Source organism: Podarcis liolepis, assembly GCF_965112155.1.
Source record: "Podarcis liolepis genome assembly, chromosome: 14".
Classification (NCBI taxonomy): domain Eukaryota; kingdom Metazoa; phylum Chordata; class Lepidosauria; order Squamata; family Lacertidae; genus Podarcis; species Podarcis liolepis.
The window spans coordinates 43,905,411-43,918,026 of NC_139569.1; the positions used below are offsets into that span (position 1 = coordinate 43,905,411).

General features: G+C 48.4%; 1 protein-coding gene across 7 annotated transcripts in view; it reads left to right on the forward strand.

The window, feature by feature from the left end:
- The window catches only part of GRAMD2A (GRAM domain containing 2A), a gene marked incomplete at its 3' end in the record, with an annotated part of 70,033 nt that extends 58,862 nt beyond the window's left edge, over positions 1-11,171 (forward strand). For 6 of the 7 annotated variants that reach the window (XM_083475923.1, XM_083475920.1, XM_083475925.1 and 3 more), the window contains 5 exons: positions 1,651-1,713; positions 3,065-3,221; positions 5,757-5,856; positions 5,962-6,069; positions 7,449-11,171. In XM_083475923.1, coding sequence (XP_083332049.1) covers positions 1,651-1,713; positions 3,065-3,221; positions 5,757-5,856; positions 5,962-6,069; positions 7,449-7,452 — 432 coding nt within the window. Of the gene's footprint in view, positions 1-1,650; positions 1,714-3,064; positions 3,222-5,756; positions 5,857-5,961; positions 6,074-7,448 lie in introns of those variants that run through there. The other variant, XM_083475919.1, reaches the window with a different exon arrangement.
- Between the last annotated feature and the right edge of the window lie 1,445 nt (positions 11,172-12,616).

Below are 12,616 nucleotides of genomic sequence, written 5' to 3' on the forward strand. Positions count from 1 at the left end.
AGGTCACCTTGCTGAGGTTTCTCCCACTCCTGGAGTTGCATGTGCTCTGCCACTGAGCTATGGACCTCTCAGTTCAGGAGCTCAGCATGGCTTTCTTTCAATTATTTCTTACTGGATTTTTGGTGCAGAGACCAGTTAAAATACAAAAAAGTATAACTCAAAACAAAGGCAATCTTCCATGACTTTCTCTTAAGAAACAACGAGGACGTTTGTCAAGCCTGCTAGACACTGTGCCATGAAATAGTTTGTGCCCCTCGTTTAAGCTAGACAGACCTGTTCTGAAGCTACTGGTCCTACTCAGTGATATGCCTGGGAATTAAATCAGTATTTGAGGTGGTTTCATCTGGTGCATGTGTGGAATGGCAGCTTTGAGAGGGGGGTGGGTGATTTTGGGCAGGGAAATAGGACAGAGGGAAAAGTCAACCCTCCACCCCTCTCTCTGGTCCTGATCTGGATCAGCTCTCCCTGGTTGCTAATTTTAAAAAGAAGGGCAATAATGAGAGATGTGATGTCGAGGTTTATCACAAGACAGAAGTACAGTTTTTGGGGGACAGGGGGCGGGCGGGTGTGGGGGACTCCCTGGTCCTGAATGGGGTAACTGTGCCCCTGAAGGACCAGGTGCGCAGCCTGGGAGTCATTGTGGACTCACAGCTGCCCATGGAGGCGCAGGTTAATTCTGTGTCCAGGGCGGCTGTCTACCAACTCCACCTGGTACGCAGGCTGAGACCCTATCTGCCTGCGGACTGTCTCGCCAGAGTGGTGCATGCTCTCGTTATCTCCCGCTTGGACTACTGCAATGCACTCTACGTGGGGCTACCTTTGAAGGTGACCCGGAAACTGCAATTAATCCAGAATGCGGCAGCTAGACTGGTGACTGGGAGTGGCCGCCGGGACCACATAACACCGGTCCTGAGAGATCTGCATTGGCTCCCAGTACGTTTCCGAGCACAGTTCAAAGTGTTGGTGCTGCCTCGGTCCTGTATACCCGAAGGAGCGTCTCCACCCCCATCGTTCAGCCCGGACACTGAGATCCAACGCCGAGGGCCTTCTGGCGGTTCCCTCATTGCAAGAAGTGAGGTTACAGGGAACCAGACAGAAGGCCTTCTCGGTAGTGGCGCCCGCCCTGTGGAACACCCTCCCTTCAGATGTGAAGGAAATAAGTAGTTATCCTATCTTTAAAAGACATCTGAAGGCAGCCCTGTTTAGGGAAGTTTTTAATATTTAATGCTGTACTGTTTTTAACATTTGATTGGGAGCCGCCCAGAGTGGCTGGGGTTATTATTATATCATTGCAGCTAGAGAACTAGCAGTGTTACTCGCACTGCTTTCTGGTCCAGGTTTATTACATACACAATATAGTCTGTAGGCGCAGCACAGCCTTGGTGTGGAAGGGGGACAATGCTGGTATTTTCCCAATGTGCTAATAGTTAAAATGCTACGAGTCTTAAGAGAGAGATTTGGGGTTAGGCCATGACAAGAGTCTTACAGTCCCTGAGAACTGGTGATACAGTATTGGCTGCTCAGTCAGCTCTTGGGGGCAGAGGGAGTGGTTGAAGCTTCGGTTGGTTTGCACATCCTTCCGGAGACTCTTAAAGCGAGTGGCGCCTGCGTAGAGAAACTCCTGTCTGTTAACGCCTCTTCTCTCTGCAGGTCTCAAGCAAAAAGAGCCTGAGCTTGAAGGAACTGACTGAAGAGCCTGACACGGTTTCACTGGTAAGATGTTCTCTTGACTCCCCACTACGGTGATGAGCTCCTGTTGCTCTGTCCCAGCTCCTGCCAACCATTAGTTCGAAAGCAGGCCAGTGCAAGTAGATAAATAGGTACCACTACAGTGGGAAGGTAAACGGCCTTTCCATGTGCTCTGGCTTCCGTCTCAGTGTCCCGTTGCGCCAGAAGCGGTTTAGTCATGCTGGCCACATGACCCGGAAAGCTGTCTGTGGACAAACGCCGGCTACCTCAGCCTGAAAGCGAGATGAGCTCTGCACCCCCTAGTCGCCTTTGACTGGACTTAACCATCCAGGGATCCTCTACCTCAGGGGTCAGCAACCTTTTTCAGCAGGGGGCTGGTCCACTGTCCCTCAGACCATGTGGTGGGCCAGACTATATATATGTTTGGGGGGGGGGAATGAACGAATTCCTATGCCCCACAAATAACCCAGAGATGCATTTTAAATAAAAGCACACATTCTACTCATGTAATATCACACTGATTCCTGGACCGTCCGTGGGCTGGATTGAGAAGGCGTTTGGGCCGCATCCGGCCCACGGGCCTTAGGTTGCCTACCCCTGCTTTACCTTTACCTAGGTCCAAACCATACCATACCACGATATATACTATCACGACATACTAAGAATATTTAGGATGGTATTCAATGCTAGTCCTATTCAGAATAGACCCACTGAAGTTAGTGAACAAGCCTATCTTAACTCCATTAATTTCAATGGGTCTACTTTTGAGTAGGACCAGCATGGGATTATGACCCATACTGTCTGGGTATGCTGCATATATACGTTGTGAGTTGCATCCAATGCAGTGCTAAGTTAAATATACTGAGTTGTATCCAGCATTAGTATTACTCGGCGTAGAATCATTGAAATAAACGGGCATAATTAACATAGACCTATTGATTTCAGTGGGTCTCCTTTGAGTAGAATTTTAGTTGGCTGCAACCCAATTAGCAGCATACTTGTTTTGCATAGGTGAGCCTGCCGATTGCTGCTATCTCTTAACCACGTTTATTGGCATAAATGATAACTATTAAAGCTGGGCCTCTATGCCTGGCTAACTGTGTTGCCTCAAAGTACTGAAGGGTACCTTCTTTAAGGGACTGAATTTGGGACTCTGCATGCAAAACTGGTGCTCTGCCACTGAGCGATGACTTCTCCCCGGAGGAGAAGGCTCACAATGTCCAGGAGGGGGCAGTGTTGCACTGGGAAGAACTAGCCTAGCAGGCTTTGTTGACAAACCTCTTGCTGTGTTAGCTCTGCCTGTAGGTTGACACTGCAGTGAAAGATCGTGGCTCCTTCCTGTAGCCAGCTAACCCGCTTTCCATGCCTTCCACAGGAGGTGATTGTCCCAGAAGTGAAGTGGAGGAAGGGCTCGCCGGCTTCGTTGTCCCTGGCGCTCCCAGATGCAGGCTTCCAGTGCATCCATCGGGCATCTATCAGCAGCCTCAGCACAAAGGAAAGCTCTTGTAACTCGGAGGAGCCCCTAGTCTCAGGTACGGGGCAGCAGGAGGCTGGGAAAAGGCCTTTGGTGCCGCTGCATGTTTTTCATCTGCACCTGCGGACTCTCTCGTTTTTAATTTTTTTAATTCAAAATTATAACAAGACATTTTATCCAAAAACATATCATCGTTGTTGTCCCCCCCCCATTTTTCCTCCCTCCCCCCTCCCACACAAAATCCACCCCCCGACTTCCCTCAGTTCCAGTCTTTGGTTTCTCTAAGAATGCTGTTTCCTGCATGTTACAAAGTTGTATAGATCCTCAAACTATTTAGCTGATTATTATCAAGAAAAAGTTTGTGAATGTTTATTCAAAACCTGCCAAGGAGTCCAGTTCACTTTGTTGCATCTTCAGACACTTTGTAAAGGGTTCCCATTCATCCTTAAAGTCACAGTTATCCTTGTCCCGTAGCTTATATGTCAGTTTTGCCAGTTCTGCATAGTCCATCAATTTTTCTTGCCATGATTCTTTAGTTGGGGTTTCTTCAGTCTTCCATCCTTGTGCTACCAGAACTCTCGTGGCCGTTGTCGCATACATGAAAACGTTTTTGGCAGGTCTTTCCCTACAATCCCCAACAAAAATGCCTCGGGTTTTTTAACAAATGTTAAATGGAACATTTTCTTCAATTCGTTGTATATCATTTCCCAAATTTTTAAAATTACCTTACAATCCCACCACATATGATAAAATGTCTCCTCCTTTTCCTTACACTTCCAACATATATTTGAACTAGTTTTGTACATTTTCCCTAACTGCACTGGTGTTGTGTACCATCTGTACATCATCTTCATGTAATTCTCCTTCAATAGGGAACAATCTGCGGACTCCCAGGCAGAGCTTCCTTTGCCCCGCCTGATCTAACAGCTGTCCTGGCAGCAGCACCAACTGTTCAGCTGTCACAAGGACATAAGCTGCATCTCAATTGCCCCATGTAATCTCCGTCATGCCAGCCGCCCCATCACGTCCCTCCTGAGTGCATCCATGTGTCGGCTGTGCACAGATGGCCATGCTCTTTGTTCATGCTCTCCTTTTCCATTTCGCTTCAGACGCCCGGGGCAGTTCATCCCGTCAGCGGCCACATGGATGCAAACAAGCACCATTTCCTTCTCAGAATTCTTGTACAAAACTTTGTTTTAGAGGGCAGGTTGTTACTATCCAAAAACATATAGCCTTCATGTGGGACTTACTTGCGCTTTCTGAAGCCCTAGTGACCTTTGCCCGACAGTAGGGACGGCTACCATCTCTTTGCTGCTGGGTAGCCCACAAAGCAGCCTTTTCCACCAGGGCAGAAGCACCAGTTGCAAACAGGAGTTTCTACCCAGGCGCAAATGCAATAGTCGGCTTTAAGTCTCTGTGCTGTGTTCTCAGTTGTGTGCAGCTCAGCTGCAAATGCACCCCTTGGATCCACCAGGAGCTGTGCACTCAATATTGTGGGCCCAATTTTATGCAACCCCCTTTTATTGTTATAGGTAGCTTTTTAAATTTCATCTCTGAAATATTTTTGTCCCGTGTCCATGTCGTTCTAAGGAAAGCAGCAAGGCAGTATTAACTGCTTGTTGAAGGAGGTGCGCTGCGGCAACAAAAATTCAAATATTTGCTAGCACAGTTTGATTGGCTTTTAAATATTCTGGTCCTGCATATATAAACAAATTCCTTTCTGAAAGATAGGATTTAATCTAATTAATCTCTACCTTCTGTATTGCTCAGTGTGTAACCAAAACCATGCGATGGGTATTCTAACCGCTGTTTTACCCAATCTTTAATTTGGTGAACCTCCACACACTTCCATGCGTGTGTGGAACTAGCCCATTGGTGGACTGCTTGCAATTTCATTTGGCTATAGGTGGTTTTTTTTGTCTTTTTGTTTTTAATATTCTGAAAAGAACCTCTAATCTTTGAAAGCACACCAGTGCAAGTAGATAAATAGGTACTGCTGCGGTGGGAAGGTAAATGGTGTTTCTGTGCGCTCTGGTTTCTGTCAAGGTGTCCCGTTGCACCAGAAGCGGCTTAGTCTTGTTGGCCATATGACCCAGAAAGCTGTCTATGGACAAACACCGACTCCCTCGGTCTGAAAGTGAGATGAGTGCCACAACCCCATAATCACTTTTGACTGGACTTAACCGTCCAGGGGCCCTTTACCTTACTCTTCAACAGAAATATTTCCCCAGATCTCAAGTGTCTCCTAACCTTCCAAAGCAGATGTTGCAGGGGCATAGAAGGCATAAAGGTTGGAGAGAATAGCCCTGTTGGGCTAGGGCAGAGATGGTGAGTTTTTGCCCTGTCCCCACATTAGATGTTGTTGAACTACAACTCCCATCATCCCGGGCCCTAGGCCATGCTTGCTGGGGCTGATGGGAATTGTAGTCCAACAACCTGGAGGGCTAAAATTTTCCCCAACACTGTGCTAGCAGATGCCCACTCACACTGCATTGGATCTCACCCTGTATATGTGTGTGTGTGTGTGTGTGTTTGCATTATATATTGTTTTAATATTTGAGTGCCTGATGCCTTTTTATTATTATTATTCCAGAAAGTGCAATAAACACTGAAGAGGAGTTGGAGGTGGAGCAGAGCTACCAAGCAGAGTTGAGGCCATCTGATTATCAGCTGCTGAAAATCTTCATTGTCTTGTAAGCCTGCAGGCACGCCCCCCCCCCAATTCCTATCCTATCTCCGGGTTGGTTTTCTGACTCTGAGCTCAACGGTGCCTCTCCGTTTTGTCTCTGCTTCCGCAGGATCTGCCTCCTGGTGGTCTCCTCCTCCTACCTGGCTTTTCGCATCTTCCGCCTGGAGCAGCAGCTCTGCTCTTTGAACCGGGACTATCTCTCGCGTGTGCCCCGGAGGTAGGAAAGCCTTCCGAAGCCCAGCGAGTGTCTGCAGAGGAGCCCTTTCTCGGGGTCTGGAAGATGGGATGGATAACCTTCTGTTCTCATTATGCCAATATTGAATGATGCCCTTGGTCGCCACATGAGGAAGGGATGGGGACCCTGCAGGGGTGGTCCGGATGCTTTTGGACTTCAGCTGCCATCATGCATGGCCAGTGGTCAGGGATGAGGGGAGATGAAGTCCAGCGACGGGTCTGGAGGGACCCACAGGCTTTCTATTTCTGCTATAAGCAAAGGTTCAGCATTGCTTAATGTAGCTTGTGAACGTCTCTCTTTTTAAAGAGCCGATTGACACCAGCTTTAGTGGCAGCAAAGCGTGGCCCATGGCCAGTATTACTACTACTACTACTACTACTACTACTACTAATAGTTGGTGACTTGTGGAAGCCCCACGTTGGGCAAAAGATCCCTGCATTACAGTGCGTTGGACTATATGTCCCTTCCAACTCTACAATTCTATGATTCTGTTCTTCTGTTAGACTGCTTCTAAAAATCCCAATTTTGCAGTTAGAATATCCCAGTCCTTGGCTGGAATAAATTGTGCACATTTCCATGAATGTTTACTTGATTCCTGCTCCTGCCACTGCCAAAAGGCAATTCTGCATCTGGGCTTGTTTCCTTTTATGGACTGGGATGTGGGTGGTATCATATTCCTCGAGGTGGGAACACAGATGTTAGGCATGGACAAAGACTTGAGTTGTACTGAGTTGAGATGATTACTGGAATTTCCCTCTCTCCCGCCAAGTGAGCTTTAGTTCCCTTAAATGTATATCATTAATTGCCTTAAAAAGGTCCTTTGACTTGAGTCATTAACCCTGGAACTTCCTTTTAATGCACATGCGTCCATGCCGGACTGGTCCAAAATATTTTTGCTGCAGAGGTGGAGCAACAAATTGTGACATATCTCCCCTCTTCCCACTCCCGCGTTAAGGTGCAGAGAAGTCAAGGCCAGCCAAATTGCTACCTTTTAGATATTGCTGTTGTCTTGTGGTCTTGCAAACCGCCTTGATTTTGCTTTGAAATGAAGGGCGGTGTACAAATAACTGAAGTAAATGAGCAAGTGATGCCATAGGCACCTCTTCCTTCTTCATAGCAGTAAAAATGCAATAGTAAAAAATTAAGTAACTTACAGCTTGATGCCTTTTCATGGTGGCTCGCATCAGCTTCATTAAGCAGACACTTCACTCTGCCTAATATTAGGGCCGGCCCCGAACACACACAAACAAGGAGCTGCATTAAATCAGGAGAAGGTCTCTTGCCATTTGTGGGGCAGTCAGGTTTCCCATAGGATTGGTTCAGAGCCTGCTAACAATGGCCTCTTTGTTTGTTTCTGACAGGTGACTGTGGGCTCAATAAAGACAACGATGGAGAAAACAGCGCCCGTAAACATAGATCTGTGCTGCGTCCAAGGAGTTAACACGACTGCTGTGAAGCCAGAGCAAATGAGCCCCATGCTCTGCGCTCCTCCTGGACCAAAGCTCTCTGCTTCCAGTGGCGAAATCTAGAAGTGCTTTCCTGCCGTCAGCAACCCATTGGGACGCTTGGCCAACAGTAGCCAATGCAGCAGCTTCCAGATGTTGTTGGGCGATGACGTCCATCGTCCCTGGCTGTTGGTGGGAGTCCAGCAACATCTAGAGGGGACTGTGCGGCTGCCGAACTGGTTGTACATGGGCAGCAGTGGTGCTTGTGAGAGTTGCCAAGGGTTGCCAGTGCAATAGTGTCTCCTTCGATGGTGTCTCTGGCCATACCTTCCAAAGGCTCTTCAGCCACTGCAGACGTTGGGTAGCTTGCTCTCTAGAGCGGCAAGAAAATTTGGAACTGCAGGGCTTCCTCTGAGGCTCCCCTTTGTATTTCAAAACTGCAATGTCTTCCCGGGGCTTTGCTCCAGAAGGGCTGACTGTTACCACCAGCTAACTGTTGTGGCTGGTCCTCTTTCACATCCTAATGCATCCTAGCAAGGTCTGAAGAAGTAGCTGGGTTCTCTTCTAGGAGGACTCTGGACTGCTGCTAGTTCTCACTGCTTTCTTTCCCCTGGAGGAAAGGGGCAGCAGGAGAAAGTTGGGGTTGGATTTTTTTGCTGCAGCGAAAAGCTCTGCCTTGGAAGGAAGACGGAATTATCCTTTGCCCAGGGCAGTGAAATCATCTCCATTAGAATCCATCTTCTTGCACTAACAGGATTCCTGTCGTCTAGGGAATGCTGCTGGAGCAATTCTTGTGGCCCTGCAAAATTACTGTAACCGCTGCAGCAACGTTCAGCTAAGGGACCCTGTGAACTGCCAGGCAGGCCCTGAACACTCATGGAAAGAGGCCATGGGTGTGCACTTTCTGGGGACAGATATGACTTAGTGGTGCGTGTGGCCCTCAAAGCACTTTACGTGGGTCTGCCCCACTTAACCCAAGGGCTTTGCAGCTTGGCACTGACATGAGGAAGCAGAGACAGGGGGCTTGGCTGGGGTAAAGCAAGCTGATCGCTCCATTTCTTTGTCGTTGGGGAGGTTTTTGGCCCTTTGCAGATGCGCCAGCTCTCTCCTCAGAAGCAGGGGGAGCCAAGGCCGTGCCCCCTTCCATGTTTCTGCAGCACAGCAACACAAGGCAGCTCTCTGAACCCCAAGCCCTTGAGAGGCCAATTCATATGCAGGCTTGGAGTCAGCCATCTGCATCCCTAGCCATGGAAGCCTTGAATGGCTTGTATAGATGACTTGGGCTGTGATTGGGGGCAGGGGGAGAGGGTTTGTCTGCTCCCATCAGTGCTACTGCCCTGGACAAACTGGGAGAGTTGGCCAAGGGTAGAACCATGGAGGCAGAAATCCAGGGAGCAGTTAAGAACATCGGAAGAACCCTGATGGGTAACTGTGAGAAGCCCCACTGGATCACCGAGAAGCCAGGATCCTGGCCCGTGAGGGTAAGGACTATGCTGAAGAAGCTGGTTGTCTTCGCAAGCAAAGTTCTCCAAGGTGGACTTGAGGCCCCATGAAAAACGCCTCTAGCACAGACTGACTGAATGAATGAACGAGTGTGTGAGCTAGTGTGTGGCCTTTGAATACAGAGCAAGCAGACCACTTTGGGAATGGTCCCTTTCAGGAGGAAGTGGGCCCTGCCTGTGGGACGTTAAGGGATCTGGGACCCTCTTGGGGTTTAAGGGCGTTGCTTTTCAAACTCCCTGCTTTCTGGGAACCCTTTCCTTGTGGTCTGGTCTGCCGGGAACGTTCCTTGACATCTTCCAGTGGACCACTTTGAGTGTTGTGTAAAGATTTCAGCGCATGTTCCTGGGTATAAAGTCATCTCGGGTGACATGTACTGGTCTCAGGGCTCAGTGTGGCGACTGTGCAGCAAGCCAGAGGAGCTGCTTGGGGAGGGGGCAGAATTTAGCTGGGGCTGGGGGTGGGGTAGACAGAGGCAGGGTGGTGTGTTAGCCCTTTGTGTTTGGGGCTTCGCTTCAGATAGCAACATCTTGGAATTGCACAGGAAATTGCACCCACGTGCCAGCATCTTGCAGGGAAAGGAAGGCCATCCTCTAGCCACGCTTGATCTTCTTATTGAGGGAATGCCTGGGTCCCTCAGCACACAGTTTGAAAAGCACTGCTTGGCAGGGGGTTGGACTCGATGGCCCTTGTGGTCTCTTCCAACTCTATGATTCTATGACTGTTCCAGGTTTGAAGGGGCTGCATTCTGATGGAAGCCCCTCACATCTGACAGGGGGACTACTGGCAGTCCTAGGCCACATCTGCACCAAATACTTTTCAGAACTATGATAGCAGTTGTGGCTTCCCCCAAAGAATCCTGGGAACTGTAGTTTGAGCACTAGAATAGGACTAAGGCCCCTCCTTCCTCTCATAGAGTTACCGTTCTTAAGAGCTGTTTCACAATCCCTTTCCCCTAGGAATTCTGGGTAATTGTAACACTGTGAGGGGAACAGGGTTCTCCCGACAACTTTCAGCACCCTTAACCAACCCCAGTTCCCATGTTCCTTTAGGGAGGAATCCTATAAAGTGGTATCAAAGTGCTTTACATGTGTGGTGCAGATGTAAAGGGCCCGAGTGGGTTTATCTGGCTGTGGCGGTTCTTGGGTCAGTGACAGAGGCTGGAAGATGCTGTCAAAATTTCCCAGAATGCCCTGGGGTGCCACCGCTGTATGTATTTTCGTGAGTGTGTCTGTGGGAAATGGAAGCTTTCATACAGTGCTGACCTGATGACTAGGGATTTTTTTGGGTGGGGGGCCAGGGCAGGTATTGTAATTTCTGCAGCTCCGGGACTGCTTGAATGAGCCAGAATGGAGGGTTCAGGAGGCCCAGCAGGTCTGGCTGTGGCATGTCATTTCGAAGAAGCACACCCCGTCTGTGTTCTCCTCTTCTTTCCCTGCTCCCAGTGCCAGAAGTTTACTGGGCTGCTGGACAGCCAGTTGACTTCTTTCTTAGCAATAACGTCTCAGGTGTTCCTCTTCTTTTTAATCAGATCTCCCGTCTCGTGGGAGGTAAATGTAATATTTGTGCTGATTATGATGATGATTACTATTTTGGAAGGAGCTGCTAAGGCAAAGTCCTTTTGTTTACTGGAGAGTTGTCTTGGCCGTGGGGTCCTGGTGCTCTCGGCAGTGGGCACCACAAGGTGTGTTTGTGTGTCCAGAATCTGAGGGGCAGGTGGAGCAAGCAGGCCTAGGAAGTGACAGGAAAACCCAATTTCTAGCAAGGTGGTTGTGCGCTGCATTTTCTATCACTTCCTGCAAGTCTGTGCTCGAGCATAATGGTTCAGAGCATGAGCTATGAGCCAGAAGGCCCCAGTTCAAATCTCAGCTGAGCTACGAATTTGCTGGTTGGCCTTTGGTGAGCTGCTGTCTCTCAGTTCTTGGGAGCCCTCTTTCTTTTCTCTAATGTTGGGAATAACAGTACTGGCTTACCTTACAGGGATGTTGTAAGGATTTCAAGGTAATGTAAAGCGCTTTGAAAAAGCGCTCTATAAATACTAAGTATTATCATTAGTGTTATTCAGTGTAAGCAACGATTCTATTTTTCCTTGTCCTTTCCTTTTCTAAAGTTCAGAACAATTGCACAAATATCCTACAAGTTCGTTGTTTTCTGGCTTTGTTGTCCTGTAAGCGACATGTGTTCATAGTTGTGGGAGGGTATAAACACCAGCAGAGGCACAGCAGACCTTCAAGCCTCTTTAGCCCCCTTGGAATTCTCTTTAAGGCAGTGGGAGGGAATATATGGCTCTCTAGGTGTTGTTGGGACTGCAGCTCCCATAAGCCTCTGCCAGCAAGGGATGATGGGAGTTGAACATCTAAGAACAGATCCTTGGCCAGCAATGAAAGTGTTAAGCACATACACACGCACACCTCCTCCTGTTTCTTTTACCCTTCTGGACACAGCAGCTTTTCCTGCTTTAAGAAAGTACCCCATGTTACACAAGTTACTTCAGTTGCAGACGACTCGTTTATTTATCATCAATCCTTATTTGTTTGCACAAAGTCGGCACGGTACACCCCGGCCGTTTATTGAGCATTCATTCTGATTCGCGTGTGGGGAAGGTGATGCCACGAGTCACATCAAGCGATTGCCATTCCACACACTTCGTGCCTTTTTGAGTCACTTTCCTTTACAGCAAAAAAAGAAAAACAGTGTTGTTTTGTTTTGTTAGTAGGTGTGTCGCACAAGATTGCCAAACCCACTTTAATCACATAACCAGAATTTCCTGGCGTGTGATTTAATCCCACCTGCAAAAGAGCAACATCTGGAAGCACCTGCAAGCCTGCCTACGCTGTCTGATTTGGCCCTGCAAGAAATTAGGGAGTTTCTCGGCAGTATCCAGGCACATAGAACAAAGCTTGAAGGGTGTCTGGCAAAATTCACCTGGCTGCACGATGAGACTCTGATTTGACCATACCTCCACAGCCCAGATTTCTGATTTTATCACAAAAGATAACGTGATCTTACTGTGGGCCAGCTTCTACTGTTGACTAGCTTATTCACAGAGTTGCAGGCCCAGATGTCCGTCATGGCACCAGCCATAACCTGAATCCACCTGTTCTATTAATGGAAAAAGCAAGGCTGCTGAGAAATGCCCAAAAGGTTGAATTATCTGAATTGATCCCAGAGGCACAGAATTGCTCTAGGCAAGGAACAGACATCTGCTTCGTTGTCATAGAGCAGGCATGTTGCACCTATAAGCCTTCCAAGTGTGGTTTGACGAAAAAGTCCCGTTCTCCCTCACCAGAGAATATTGGTGGCTGGAAGCTGAAATCCAGCCCCATCTGGAGGGCCACAGGTTCCACATCCTGGAAGAGCACGGGAGTTGGGCTTTCCTGATTTCAGCTGCCATTTGCAGAGCTGTGATCATGGCGCTGCTTCTGCTAAGGCAGGAGGGAAATGTACAGTCAAAGGTCTGTGTTGGTTTCCCAAGCCTGTGTGCATGCAGCTAATTCCATTTTAACGGCTTGAACACACAGCTGTCGGGAGTTCAGGAGTTCACATTTCAGCTGTTGAGAGCTGAAGTGTTGAGATTCTCTTGT